The sequence below is a fragment of the Emys orbicularis genome, chromosome 10, assembly GCF_028017835.1.
Source record: "Emys orbicularis isolate rEmyOrb1 chromosome 10, rEmyOrb1.hap1, whole genome shotgun sequence".
Classification (NCBI taxonomy): domain Eukaryota; kingdom Metazoa; phylum Chordata; order Testudines; family Emydidae; genus Emys; species Emys orbicularis.
The window spans coordinates 41,086,019-41,101,220 of NC_088692.1; the positions used below are offsets into that span (position 1 = coordinate 41,086,019).

Genomic DNA, 15,202 nt, shown 5'->3' on the forward strand with positions numbered 1-15,202 from the left:
CCCGCCCCGTCGGTGTCCCTGCCGGTAGGGACCCTACCAGAGGGCTGCCGATGGGGGAGGCAAAAAGGGTAGGGACATTAAAGCGACGGTCCTTTGCCGAGGCAGCGCTGTGCCGCCAACAGGGGCGGGGGGGGGGGGAAGTGGCGCAGCAACGTTAAAGCGCTGCCGTGGCAAAGGACTCTGCAGAGCTTTAAGGTCCCTGCCCCTTTTGCCCCCCCCCTTGGCCGACAACGAGCCGGGGGGGGGAAAAGGGAGCAGCTGCCCTGGGGCCAGCAATTTAAAACGGCTCAGGGCTCTGGACGCCGCCCTTTAAATCACCATGGGAAACCCGGGCGGCATGGACCAGGCAGCCTGGAAGGGCTGGCTGAGGGATGCTGACCCCTAGCCCCTCCCCTTCCATACGAGGCCCCACCCCTTCCGGGGGCCAGAGCCGCCCCCGCCCCATACCAGTAAGGGTCTTGAGTTACTTTCACCCCTGTGTAGTAATAATAATGTTTTTATTGGATTACCCATTTGAATTTATATTCTTGTAAAGCGCCGTTAACAGATAGGCCCGCAGTATTTGGGACGCTGTGAATATGTATGTAACCCTAGATAATTATACGTGTGTGTGTGTGTATAGATATCTTAAGATATTTCAGCATGGCCCTCTTAACCCGTGGTCCATTAACACGCAGTCGTGATGGGTTGACTCACGACATCCGCGCGTAAACGGGTCTGTACTGTACTATGAAAGGTTTGTTAATCTGGGGCCCTTAGCACAGAGTTAGACCTGAGTGTCACTTTAAGCTGGTTAAAGGCCTTTTGACACTTTTTAGTTCACTGAACTGCATTTGGCTGCTTTTTTTTTTGGTTAGGTCTGTCAGTGGGGCGGCGATTTGGCTGTAGTGCTGTACAAATCGCCTGTAATATCCGGCCAAGCCTAAGAAGGATTGGATCGTTTTTTGTTTTTTTTTTGACTTTGGGACAGGCCACTTTTGGATAGCATTCACTTTGGCCTGTAGGGGTTGATAGTTCCTTGGCCCATCTGGTGTTCAAGGTAAGTTACTTTGTTTAGGCCTATTTGACACTTCTTAGCCTTAACAGTTAGTCCTGCCTCTCTTAAGCGCTTGAAGACTTTTTGTAGATGCTTTAACGGGTTGTGCCCATGAATCAGAAAAGATGGCCACATCGTCAAAGTAGGCGACTACAGATTCTCCCAATTCCACTAGGAGACTATCTACAAGTTTTTGGAAGGTGGCGGGTGCATTTTGCAGCCCGAAAGGGAGCACATTAAATTTATACAGCCCTACATGGGTGATGAAGGCTGACCTTTCCTTGGCGGATTCATCTAGCGGTACTTGCCAGTACCCCTTGGTTAAGTCTAAGGTAGAGATGAACTGGGCACCTTCCAGTTTCTTCAATAGCTTATCTGTGCGTGGCATTGGATAGTTGTCTGGGCGAGTCACAGCATTTAGCTTACAGTAGTCCACACAAAAGCGTATTTCCCCATCTGGTTTGGGAACTAGAACCACTGGAGATGCCCGTGCACTGTTAGAGGGGTGGATTACACCCATTTGTAGCATGTCCTGGATCTTCCATTCTATAGCAGTTTTGGCTTGAGAAGACACCCAGTAAGGTTGGGCTCTAATTGGGTGAGCATTACTTGTGTCAATGGAGTGGTATGCCCGTTCGGTCCGTCCTGGAGTGGCTGAGAACATCGGCACAAAGCTAGTGCACAGCTCCTTTATCTGCTGTCGCTGCATACGTCCAAGGGCATGGAGAGGTTCACCTCTTCCACGCCACTGTCACCTTTTCCTTCGTAGTAGACACTTTCAGGCCCTCAGCGTCATCTCCTCCCTGGGCTGTAAACTGACAAACCTTTAATTCTCTGGAATAAAAGGGCTTTAGAGAATTAACGTGGTACACTTTAGGATTTAGGTTTGAGGTGGGGGATGCTATGAGATAGTTAACAGCTCCCAGGCGCTCTTGGACCGTGAATGGCCCTTCCAACGACGCTTCCATTTTATGGGCCTGGAGTGCCTTCAAGACCATGACCTGGTCCCCTACTTTGAAGGAACGCTCTCTGGCATGTTTATTATACCAGGCTTTTTTCTCTTCCTGAGCATCTTTTAGGTTTTCTCTAGCAAGGGCTAAAGAGGTTCGGAGGGTGTTTTGTAGGTTGTTTACAAAGTCCAGAATGTTAGTTCCTGGAGAAGGCGTAAACCCCTCCCATTGCTGCTTCACCAACTGTAATGGCCCCTTAACCTCGTGGCCATACACAAGTTCAAATGGTGAAAACTCTAAACTGGGATGTGATACAGCCCTGTAGGCAAAGAGCAACCGCTGGTTGCCCATTCCCTCCCCACTCTAAGCTCTGGGGTATAAATATGGGGACCCGCATAAAAAAAACCCTAAGCTTATATTTCACCAGCTTAGGTTAAAAACGTTTCCAAGGCACAAATCCTTCCTTGTCCTTGAATGGGTATTGCTGCCACCACCAAGTAAGTTAAACAAAAATTTAGGAAAAGAACCACTTGAAGTTCCTGTTTCCCCAAAATATCCCCCCAAGCCCTTCATCCCTTTTCCTGGAAAGGCTTAAAAATAATATACTAACCAAATAGGTTAACAAGGTAAGCACAAACCAAACCCTTGGGTTTTTAGAACACTAAAAACCAATCAAATTCTTAAAAAAACAAAACTTTATTATAAAAAAAAAAGTTAAAAAAGCACCTCTGTAAAATAAAAATAAAAAGTAATTTTACAGGGTAATAAAATTCAAAACACAAAAAATTCCCCTCTAGGCAAAACTTTAAAGTTACAAAAAAACAAAAATAAACCTTCCTCTTAGCATAAAAACAATTCACAAGCTAAAATAAAAAATAATTTAAAGCGTTTCCTTCCTATTACTTGCAATTTGTAATCTTAAATGCTTAGTTCAGGTATGGCTTAAAAAAATGTATTTTCCCTGCCCGAATTCCTCGCTAACCCCAAAAAACCACAAAGAAACACAAAACAAAAACCTTCCCCCACAATTTAAAAGTATCTTCTCCCCTCATTAGTCCTTTTGGTCAGGTGCCAACCCAGGTTATTTGAGCTTCTTAACCCTTTACAGGTAAAGGAGGAATTTTATGCTACTCTTAACTGTATGTTTATAACAGCCACCGTTACCATTACATGTTCATTCCAAGGACAGATGCTTTTCTTGATCTAACATGCTGCTACCTGCTGGAGCTCTTCCATAACATTTCCTATCTGTGCACCAGCAGCAGTGCAGCTCCACTGGGAGATAACACCACTGGCAGTGGACAAGCTGGCAGTTTTACCACCATGTTGTCTAGATTTGCCCTGAGCAGGGTTGGTTGGCATGGCAGTTAAAAACACTAGCGCTCCCTTTATTACTACCACTGGTGAATAAAAGAAGGGAAATGTTCAGGAGGAAAGGCTGTCGTAGACACCCTAAGCACAGTTTCTGAAACACTGTTGCCTGCAGTACTCTAGCACTTTAATCACTTTCAGTGCTGGGTTAGGGGGGACAACTGCTGAAAGCATTTGCAGCAGGGCTTCAATTTCCTAGCCTGGATTAGCTATAGACACTGAAGAAAAACATGCTTTCCTATCATTGCTTCTGTCCATACAAGTTAGGAGAAATCACATAACACTCTGTGGTCACATGATTGGGTTATTTTTTTTTTAATTTCATTTAGACAATGACAAAAGGAGGGAAGCAGTGTAGCCTAGCAGATAGAGCACTGGACTAAAACCTCAGGAGATATGCCGGGTTGGCCACTGGCCTGCTGGGTGACCTTGGGGAAGTCATAGCACCACTCTGCCTCAGTTTTCCCAGCTGTAAAATGGGGATAATGATACTCCTTTGTAAAATACTTTGAGATCTACTGATGAAAAGCACTAGATAAGAGCCAGAGATTATTATTATAAAGGGAAGATCTCTTTAAAAACTCTTGCCAGGGAAGGGGATGGAGGTCATATACATTCCAATGCTGTACATCTGGAAGCCACACTACCAATCCCCACATCGCCCTAGTGGAGAGAGTAGGTTGTGAGGCAGTTGTCTGGGGATAACTGGGGGTGTCTTAGGACTGGATTTAGCACTTTCCTGCTAGTCGTGTAACCAGAGGCTTTGGTATTAAACAGCACCTCCCCTCCCAGCCCATCTCAATGCACCTGACAGTGTCTCCAAGCTGGCTGCAATGGCAGGATGTCATTGTTTTCAGGGCACTGAACACCTGTAGTTTGGCTCTTTGGGAAGCTCATGTGTCTGAATGTTGTTCTGATTTTCAGTTAATCGGGCATCTTATTTAGCTTAATTCCCAGAAATCTCAGGGCTGGAGGATGAGTGTATGAGAACAGGAGTACTTGTGGCACCTTAGAGACTAACAAATTTATTTGAGCATAAGCTTTCGTGGGCTACAGCCCACTTCACTGTAGCCCACAAAAGCTTATGCTCAAATAAATTTGTTAGTCTCTAAGGTGCCACAAGTACTCCTGTTCTTTTTCCAGATACAGACTAACTCGGCTGCTACTCTGAAACCTGTCAGAGTGCATGAGAAATTCAGCAGCCTCTGATTTGATGACCACTTCAGAGGGGAGAGAGTCAGCACCAGTCCAATGCTTCCCCCAAAGCACTCCCTTATCATTTCTTGTTCTCTCCTTGTTATTTTTGCCCCCAGGAAGATCTGGAGAAGGAGAGAAGCCAGCTGCTGACTCAGGCAATTGTGGCAGAAGAGCAGGTGCTGGAGCTGCAGGAATATGTAGATAAGCATCTTGCAAGGTGAGATGGGGATCCCTTCATCTGTCCCTTGCCCCATGCACAAGGCTTACTTCCAGGGCTGGTGAATACTGTGATAACTGCTGCCTTCCCACAGTGCAACCCAGCTAATGTTTGAAAGTGAATCCAGCTTGTGAGCAGCTGGCTGTATCAGTAACTCAGCATGATCAAGGGAGTTTGCATCTGTCCTTTCCAAGGACATAATATTTCCTTCCTCTGGGCTGCAGCCCACCCTGGGGATGATGAAAGCTGTGTAGGAGGCTAAGGAGGGGGTGAGTGGGGAAGACTGTCTAGAATTCAAAGCCTTTCCATTTTGCAACACTCAACATGTCGGCTGTCAACCACTGGTTCATCACAGCCACAACAAAAGAGAAAAGCTGCTAGTGCTGCCACCACCAGGAGGCGCTATTACACTTAGCTTGTACAACTGCAACTAATTGCTCTTAAAAACAGAGGACCAAAGTCATAACTGGTGTAACTCCCAGGCTTGTTGCTGATGGAATCCCTTGGCTGAGTTCCTAGGTATCAGTTCACATGAAGGGTCGGGACAAATCTAGCATTACCCTTAGCTGTAGTTTTCCCCCTGGCTGGATAATGTTTGGGAACTTGGCTTCAGTCTCACATTGGCTTTACAATCTCAGTCATCAGCAGGGTTCTTATGACCACAGCTGATGCAAGGTTGACATTGCTTTTCTTTGTAACCTATGTTTCTTTCAGGTACAAGCAGGAGATCCTGAGGTTAAGGAAACTTGTAGGGAGCGAGGCACCCAGAGCATTCAGTGCTGGGGCTTCTGATGCTCACTTAATGCAGAGATCCAAAAGGACCATCAGCCATGAACTGTAGCTTTTGCCATGGCCCTGACAAGCAGCAGTCATTAGTTCATCATAGGAAAGACAAGGACGTAAAACTGAGTGGCTGCCTGGCTGTAATATTCAGTGCTCTGTCACACCAAGAGATAATCCACTCCAGCGAGTGCTCTTCATACTGGGGTCCTCTTACTAGAGGACTAGGACTTGCTGAGAAGGAAATCAGCAGTATACATTTGACCCTACAGAGGTAAATAAATTTACTAAAATCAGATCAAAACTCAGTGCTTTGTTCCCCCTTTAGCTTGTTTTGTGAGGTTTCCCTCCCTCTAGCAGACCATAAAGATTTCCCTTTCATTGCAGAAGTGCTCAGTAGCCACAGAGCACCACTGCTGGTACCTCAGGGTGGTGCAGCACCAGAGTGGGTTGAACCAGCACCCAAACTTAGTCTACTGCAGAGCTGGTGGACTCAGCTTACTATGCACCTGAATTAACAGGTTCCCTTCACCTTCTGCTAGTCAGTTGCCCTTACCATTGTAACAGTTGCAAAGTGCTGTGCTTCACCGGTGCTAACTCCCACCACCTCGCCCCTGTCTGAGCTGGAGAGGAATAGAGGTAGGGTTCAGGTTAGGATTTGAGCTCAGCTGCTCTTATGGACAGGGCACTGAGGAGACTTTACAGCTCTGCACTCACGGTGAGTTGTTCCATGGAGAAGGACCTGCTGGGTGGTGACTATGTGAGGAGGACCTACAGGGAATTGATGATCAGGGAGAAAGAGAGAGAGCTGGAGAAGCTGCATTACTGAGCCTTCCTCCCAGGGAATTCTGAACACAGTCCAGAATGGCTCTGTCTACGGTGAGGGGCAGGCAGCACCCCAGCCCTGCCCTGCCAGAAGGATGAACCAAGTCCTACAGCCCTTTTATTGTTAGAAAATGAATTGCAAATCTATTAAGAAGAGAAATGAGTTATTTTAAACAAGAATCAAAGATTCAGCTCTTGAGTCTTGTGACAGTTCTTTGGGGATTTCCAGCCCAAGTCCCCAGTTCAAAGGTTGTCCAGGATTCTGGTTCTAGGGAAGCCAGAGCATGTGGGGTAAAGTCTGACAAATCATCACCCCTCCCTGCTCATCGCAACCCCCTCCTCCCCCAGGCTTGCTGGGCTATTCAGCTGAGCAGTAACACTATGGCAGCATTTGCCCTCCAGAGCAGTTCTGAGGGGCTAAAAAAAGCGCACACATCTGCAGAGGCTCTAACGCTATTGTCCAGACTGTAAACCCCAGCTGCAGCTGAGCTCTTGACTCATTCTGGGCATCCCTCAGGTTTGTTCTGCCGTGTTTGCCGTACAGTCTTGATGTCATAGGCCCAGCTTCTGTTTATACCCTCTCCAACACTGGTGGTTGGCATCCAGGTGGGAAAGGGGAAGCGTCCAGCCACCACCCGGGCCTCATCCGGCAGTTCTGCAAGCAGCTTTGTCTCAAGGAGAGGTAGCTAATGGGGAGGAGGAAGGGGAAGCTGTTACTCAGTCACTAGTATCACAAGGAGGGGGAAAAGTTGTGTGTGTTATGTGTTCTAGAGACTTTTTGCAGGTTTGCCATTGGTTAGCAGAGTTGTCATTTTGATTATTAATATTGATATTGAAGTAGCTTCCAGTGGCCCCAGTCAGGATCCGGACCCCATTATGGTGAGCATGGTACAAACGCATTTATAGATGAAGCCCCTGCCCTGGAGAACTTACAATCCAGGACACATTCATTGACCTTGGCTTTATGTTCAGAAATTAATTTGATCTCAACAGTAAACAGTAATGGCCCAGAAGGGGGCTGGCTCCATGGAGATGAGACGTAAACACCCAAACCAAGCCAAGGACACTAATGCCAGCAAGTTCTACAGTACAGACCCGTTTATGTGCGGATGGGGGGAGTCAAGCCGTCACAACTGTGTGTTAACGGACCGCGGGTTAAGAGGGCCATGCTGAAATATCTTAAGATATCTATATATACATATGTATAATTATCTAGGATTACATACGTATTCACAGTGTCCCAAATACCATCTGTTAACGGTGCTTTGCAAGAATATAAATTTAAATGTGTAATCTAATAAAAATATTATTATTACTACACAGGGGTGAAAGAAACTCAGGACACTTACCGGTACAGGGCGGGGGCGGCTCTGGCCCCCGGAAGGGGCAGGGCTGCGGGTGGAAGGGGCAGGGCTAGGGGTCAGCATCCCCCAGCCAGCCCTTCCAGGCCACCTGGTCTGTGCTGCCCAGGGTTCCCGTGGTGATTTAAAGGGCGGCGTCCGGAGCCCCAGGCCCTTTTAAATTGCCGGCCCCAAGGCAGCTGTTCCCTTTGCCCCCCTGCCCATCGGCAGCCGAGGGGGGCAAAAGGGGCAGGGACCTTAAAGCGCTGCAGGGTCCTTTGCTGCGGCAGCGCTTTAACGTTGCTGCGCCCACCCACCCCCGTCGGCGGCCCAGCGCTGCCGCGGCAAAGGACTGTCCTTAAAGCACTGCAGCACTTTAATGTCCCTGCCCTTTTTGTCTCCCCCGTTGGCGGGGGGGGGGGGGGGGGGGGGAGGGGCAGCAACATTAAAGCGTTTAAGGACGGTCCTTTGCTGCGGCAGTGCTTTAAAGTTGCTGCCCCTCCCTGCCTCCCCCCCCGTCGGCGGTAAAGACATACAACACGTTTCCGCTCCGCACTTCCTGTCGATTTCTGTCAGTGAGTTAGTGAGCAAATCTGTAGCGCTACATAGCAAGTTCCTGTACTGCGTGTTAAATAGGTAGCACTGGGAGGCATGGCGCTACCGTGCGTTAAGCGGATTCACGCGTAAACGGGTCTGTACTGTATTCTTTGGTGCTAATATCCACAGAGCAATAAATAATACCTTCATAGAAACTTATCTCAGCACTACCTGGGATGGAGTTCAGTAGGCCCCTGTTGCAAGACACAGTGGGCCCCTGTTGGACGACTTCTAAGTATTGGCAGTCTATCACAATAAGAAGGGCTTATGCTAACCCTCTTTTTATCTCTGAACTGAGGCCAGATCTGCAGATGCACTGAGCACTTGCTACACCCATTGAAACAAGCAGGAGGCGCAGGTGTTCAGCACAAAATGCAAACTCTGCTGTATCCGTCCCTACAGCTACACAGTGCTGACTGCATTCACCTACCTCCGTAGTCACTGGGCGTGCCGGTGCTCAGCATCTCACAGTGCTGGCTGGGGATATAGTAAGAGTGTACACCCAGCACACATGGGCAGTTTCTCAGCAGATCCAACATTTGGACTATCCCCACTCAAGGAAAACCCCCACTGACTATGATGGGGCCATTAGGAGGTGTCCACAGCAGCCTTGTTAAGGCAGATGCACTAGGATTTCGTTGGTTATGTGAAACATATATAGTTCTAGTGCCATTTTCTTAAGGGTTTTTTGCCAACATTCAGATGATCCCTTTTCTCGAGTATCCTCCCTTCTCATTGATTTGCCCAACAAAGTAGGAAATTGGCAACCAGCCCTTCACCCTTAACCAACTGTACCAGCCTCTAGAGAGTGCTTGGACTTACCACACTGGGAGCTAGGAACACAGAGATGTTGTTGCAGTCAGACAGGTTTACCTTTAAGAAGATAAAGTCAGTCATGGAGAGAGAAATAACAGGCTGAAGGTTCAGTGCAGTGTGTGCTGGGGAAAGAGGATCTCAGTGGACTCTTAAATCTGTGTATAAGGGTCAAACATCACTTGTTGACATACAGAAAGTTATTCTAAAGCCCAAAGAGGTCAATAATACTGAGCAAGTGAGATTTTTGGGAGGGGGAGTTGTGCTGTTATCAGGAGGTGCTGCAAAAACACTGTTACTGGGCTAGATGCAGGTGTGTCTCTGATAACGGATTAAATAAAATCTTAGGGTCCCAAAATGTAGAGATGGGACTGACTTATTAGTCCATAGAGTCCAGTAGTTCTCAACCTATTTACCATTGTGGGCGGCGTATGTGGCTCTCCGTGTGTTATGTGAGCTGCATCCACACAATATATATACTACTGATTGGGCCGCAAGCGGCCCGTGGGTTGAGAATCACTGATCTAGTCCATCCCTGCCAGTGTTTTCTCCAGCCTAGTTTTAGATGTGTGGAGAGGTTCAGCTTTTGCTAATAGATCTTTAGGAGGCTTGATGCATGTCTAGAGTCCCAGGTATAGACGGGCAATATGAGAGGAACATCTTCAAGCATGCCCTCCTGCTGCACTGAGAAAGGACATTTATGCAAGGTAGGGGGCTCTTTCATTGTCCCTCTTGTAGAGCTTCCCAAGGCTCCAGACCTCAGTGTTTTCAACATCATTTTCAGCTGTGTGTGTTAAAGGCCAGGAGAAGGAAAACAGATGGATGATCCCAGCTAAACACACCTGAGGAACCTACAGAGGTGAGTTAACAGTAATTCAATATTACTGGACAGAGAGGGCCAATGTGGCTTTCTTCTCCCTTTTGCCACAGTGCTGCTGATGTAGGAACTGAGGAAAGTTTCTAGCACACAAAGAGTTGGATGATCAAATTATATCTGATCCATAAGGACCAGTTCCAGTGGGGGAAAGGGGGAAAAAAAACCAGTGCCTCTAATAAGTAGGTTTGGAGGAGAATGCTGACCTTTTGCCCAGTGTGGCTAAAGCCCTGATATCTGTGTTTAGCAGAGGTAGGTCCTTTGATCTTAGAGATAATGTAGTCAGTCAGGCTGAGAAATCCAGAGTCCTGACTCCATCACAAGAAGTTACCTTCCATAGATCTTGCCATTGGTAGAAAACCTTCCCGTAACACCCAGCCCTCCAGGCGCGATAGTTGGAGAGTCTCAACAGCCAGGGGTTGAGTTCATAGCCAACAGCTGGTCTGAAGCCTTGTTTATATGCTTCTAATACCTGGAGAGAGGAATTGAAACCAAAATAAACCTCCATGTTTGTTCCTGAAATAATCTCTGGAGCAGTGGCTGTAGATCAGACAGGTTCCAGCTACTCCATTCCCAGCAGCAGTCACTGTGGGGAATGGATAAGAGTACTGTCTTTACCTGCACTGCATTCTCTAAGCAGCTCTTGTAGGGAAAGGGGTAGGAAGGTAAGGAGTAGATGATTAATGACCAGATGCCAGCGTAGAAGGTAGTTGGCAAGGCTCAACATGTAACATGGTACGTCCTTCGAGATAAATCAGGGAGGCAGTGGAATAGAGAGAAACTGAGGGTGTGATTCTGTGAAGGGCTGAGTTTTCAACTCCTCTCAGTTCAGAATGCTCAGGACCTCCCAAGAGGAAGTCAGCACCTTGCAAGCTCAGACTAAGAATGAGGAAAGGAGGAAGGGACAAGACAGGGTTTGAGAATGGTTGTAAGTACCAGTCTTATCAGAATTTTTTTCTGATAAGCTAAGGCGATTCCCTTCTACTGGTTGTGAGGGTACTATAGTTGCTCCAATCCCTCCCTTCCCCAGCAGAAGTCATTCTAAGAAGATGTTCAGGAGTAACAGCTATGTGGGGGCTCTCAACTGCTCCATCCCAAATTCGTTAAGGAGTTCAAGTCTAGGAAAGGGACATAGGCAATGCTCCTTATGGAGCAACTCCCAGCTACTCCAGTCCCAGGAGTCTTTGCAGGGAATGGCTAAGAGCAATTGCCTTGAAAGAGCTTTCAGTCTAAGGAGTTACACTGGTGTAAGCCCACCACAACCCCAACTAAGTTTCTCTAGCTATGCACTGACATAACAGGGAGCAGGATGTGGATGCTCTTGGAGTGGGAGATCTACCTTTAACACTATTAACTCTTCAAAATGCAAACCAGCAGCTCTGAATATCAGACACAAGGACTTTTTTCTCGCTTACAATTCTGCCATCTCCTGACCCTAAATCCACCATCTTCCCAGAGCGTCCTTTCAGCAACGACATCACATTCTCAACTTGCTTGGCACTTGATGGTACATATGGCACCTAGTTTAGAGAAATGAGAAATATAAGCCCCAGTCAAACACAAGTTACCTTTCTGGTGTTCCAGTTGTGTCAGAGTATTGCAGGATGCAGTAAAGCATCCTACAAAGCATGGTGTTTTGGGACACGTAGTTCCACACTTGTGCAGGCTGCACATTCATTATAAACAAGGCCCAATCCTGCAAATGGATTTGTACAGGCAAACGCTTGTTATAGCCCAGAGCTCAACTCACTTCACTAGATTTCCACATGGGCACAAGGGTTTGCCTGTATGGATCTGACTGCAAGATCAGGGCCATAAAGTGAAGTCAAGGACAGGCACTTTGGTCACCTACACATTAGGTCTATCTGAATAGGAGGAAGCAGCACTAAACAGTCAGGAGACTCCCAGCTGAAGAAAGCAAACGGGACTGAGACCTAGAGGAGCTAGCCTCAGCCACTATGCTAAGCACAACTGGAAATTGAGCCAGATCCACAACTGGTGGAAGTGACTTAAATGAAGCTGCACCCACTTACCCAAGCGGAAGGTTGGATCCTAACTAGGTCTCACCAAAACACAGCTGGAGTACTAAAAATGAAACCTATCATAGAGATCTTTTCACTTGCAAACAAAACAGTTTTACAAATATTAATCATGTCAGCTATGTTTCAGGTGCAGAGTTTGTAAAGTGGTTTGGGAGCCTTTGGAATTAAACATCTTAAAACAAGAGATATTGGCAAGGTTGCTAAGAACAAAAAATGTGACAAAATAATTCTCATGTGGTTTTATTTCCCATAGCAAATGCCTCAAATATCCTTGTGCCAGCAGGCCAGAGTTCACAAGTGACCCTATAACCAGTGGGTACGTGACAGAACAGAAACGCCATAGTAAAGAAATGTTTCATGCATCTTCCAGGGTGCCTTTATAAACCACATTGGGGGAATAAAATCATGTTATATAAAAAGCTTGGTAATATTCATTCCCCCCCAAATATATACTTAATGCGGCCTCTTCTCTTAAACCAGAACAAATCCCCATTAAAAAGCACTGGCGAATGATCTACCTGTAACTTTAAAGGCACTCTGCGGAAGCCAGGCATGAGAACTCCTGCCCACATAACATAGGCAGCAAAACCTGTGCCTGCTGCAAGCTGCACGAGGCCCCAGCCACCAATAGTCTTCCCTTGAAACTCCATTGCCAGCTCTTCTATGTCATCAGGATCCATAGCTGTAAAAACACCAGGATCGGAAGGAGATTTATTCATTAACCAGCTAATCATACCTGGCACGTATTCAGCATGCTGTATTTGTATTTACAGCACTGCACACACAGGGTGGCAAAACCCCCACTATTACACCCTCCCTCAGGTACCTGTATTCATGTACGCCCTTCCCCCATGGGCCCTCCCACGGCCCGTTTCCCCCACCTGGCGGGCAGGGGAGAGGTTAGGCTCGAGGGCGCGGCCCCTTTAAATCAGGCGTCCCTACACAAAACTCATCAAGAACTACCCGTATGCGTCCCATAATGCACTACGCATACTACCGTACCGAGACATGCATACTGTCTTGGCGCGCGCGTCTCTCCGGTGATGAACAGGAGGTGGTGCTCCGCTCGTGAACACAGGTATACTGAAAAGGTGGTCCGTGCGGAAAACACGTCCCTAGCAACATTAGTTCCGCTGCTGGGACCTAGACAGCCGTTAACCCTCCCTCTCTTCCCAAACACTACACCCAGTTCCCCCACCTCGAGACCCACCAAAGGAGGTGCCACAGACTTAGAGGTTCGGAACATAACTCTCGGCGGTACCGGGGTTGAATGGGAGGTACTGGGGAAGGTTATGATGGAGGGTACTGGGGTTGAATGGGAGGTACTGGGGTTGGATGGGGCGGGTAGTGGGGAAGGTCATGACCGGGGGGGGGAGGACTGTGGTTGGACGGGGGGTACTGGGGAAAGTTATGATGGCGGGTACCGGGGTTGGATGTGAGGGGGGTGTACTGGGGAAGGTTATGACAGGGGAACCAGGGTTGGATGGGGGGGTGCTAGGGAAGGTTATGACGGGTTGCACTGTATTGGATGGGGGGTACTAGGGAAGGTTATGAGGGTGCATACCGGGGTTGGATGAGGGACAATGGGGAAGTTTATGATGGGGGATACCGTGGTTGGATGGGGGACACTGGGTAAAGTTATAACGGTTGTTATCAAGGTATGATGGGGGATACCGGGGTTAGATATGGGGGTACTGTAGAAGGTTATGATGGGGGTACCGCAGTTGGATGGGGTGGTAGCAGGGAAGGTTATGACGGTGGGCACCAGGTTAGGAACGGGAGTACTGGGGAAGGTTATAACGGTTGGTACTGGGGTTAGATTCGGGGGTGTACTGGGGAAGGTAATAATGGGGAGTACCGGGGTTGGATGGGGGGCTACCAGGGAAGCTTTTGACGGTTGGTACCGGGGTTGGATGGGGGGTTCTGGAGAAGGATATCACGGGGGGTACTGCGGTAGGACGCGGTGCACTGGGAAGGTTATGACGGTGGGTACTGGAGAAGGTTATGACGGGGGGTACCGGGGTTGGATGGGGAGAATACTGGGGTTCGAATGGGGGTTCTGGGGAAGGTCATGATGGGGGGTACCAGGGTTGGATGGGGGGTGCTGGGGGAGGTTATGACGGGGTGTACTGGGATTGGATGGGGAGAGTACTGAGGAAACTTGTGAATGGGGTACCGGGGTTCGATGGGGGGGTACTGGGGAAGGCCATGATGTGGGGTACCACGGTTCGATGGGGTTGGAACTGGGGAGGTTATGACGGGGGGTACTGGGGTAGGATGGGGTGTACTGAGGAAGGTTATGACAGGGGGTATTGGAGAAGGTTATGATGGGGAGTACCGGGGTTGGATTGGGGTTTGTACTGGGGAAGATTATGAGAGGGGGACCAGGTTGGATGAGGGTTGGCTTTACTGGGGAAGCTTATGACGGGGGGGCGGGGGTACCGGGGTTGGATGTGGCTGTACTCCGGAAGGTTATGACGCGGGGTACCGGGTTTGGATGGGGAGAGTACTGGTATTGGAATGGGGTTTCTGGGGAAGGTTATGATGGAGGGTACCGGGGTTAGATGGGGTGGGTACTGGGGAAGCTTATGATGGGGTGTACCGGAGTTGGATGTGGCTGTACTCCAGAAGGTTATGACGGGGGGTACCGGGATAGGATGGGGTGGGTACTGGGGAAGGCTATGACGGGGTGTGCTGGAGTTGGATGTCAAGTATCAGAGGGGTAGCCGTGTTAGTCTGAATCTGTAAAAAGCAACAGAGGGTCCTGTGGCACCTTTAAGACTAACAGAAGTATTGGGAGCATAAACTTTCGTGGGTAAGAACCTCACTTCTTCAGATGCAAGATGGATGGGATGGGTACTGGGGGATGGTTATGACGGGGTTGGATGTGGCGGTACTTGCGGGGGTACCAGGGTTGGAGGGGGTGAGTACTGGGAAAGATTATGAATGGGGTACTGGGGTTGGATGGGGGGGTACTGAGGAAGGTTATGATGTTGGGTACTGGGGTTGGATGGGGAGGTAGTGAGGAAGGTTATGATGGCGGGTACCAGGGTTGGATGGGGGGGTGTACTGGGGAAGGTTATGATGGGGGGGCTGGGTTTGGATGGGGGGTACTCGGGGAGGTTATGACGGGGTGTACCAGGGTTGGATGGGAGGGTAC

The 15,202-nt window shown here is 48.5% G+C and overlaps 2 protein-coding genes across 2 annotated transcripts in view; one reads left to right on the forward strand and one right to left on the reverse strand.

Moving 5' to 3' along the window:
- The window catches only part of CCDC78 (coiled-coil domain containing 78), a 43,453-nt gene extending 37,841 nt beyond the window's left edge, over nucleotides 1-5,612 (forward strand). The window contains exons 15-16 of the mRNA XM_065412381.1: nucleotides 4,671-4,771; nucleotides 5,486-5,612. Coding sequence (XP_065268453.1) covers nucleotides 4,671-4,771; nucleotides 5,486-5,612 — 228 coding nt within the window. The remainder of the gene's footprint in view (nucleotides 1-4,670; nucleotides 4,772-5,485) is intronic.
- A 923-nt stretch (nucleotides 5,613-6,535) lies between these two features.
- On the reverse strand, nucleotides 6,536-13,088 carry ANTKMT (adenine nucleotide translocase lysine methyltransferase). The gene is made up of 6 exons (XM_065412382.1): nucleotides 13,045-13,088; nucleotides 12,561-12,724; nucleotides 11,416-11,520; nucleotides 10,332-10,472; nucleotides 9,136-9,186; nucleotides 6,536-7,062 (listed from the first exon to the last, which is right to left on the reverse strand). Exons 2-6 carry the CDS (start codon nucleotides 12,720-12,722, stop codon nucleotides 6,874-6,876), a joined length of 648 nt encoding a protein of 215 aa, XP_065268454.1. The 5' UTR covers nucleotides 12,723-12,724; nucleotides 13,045-13,088; the 3' UTR covers nucleotides 6,536-6,873.
- Nucleotides 13,089-15,202: the final 2,114 nt, after the last annotated feature.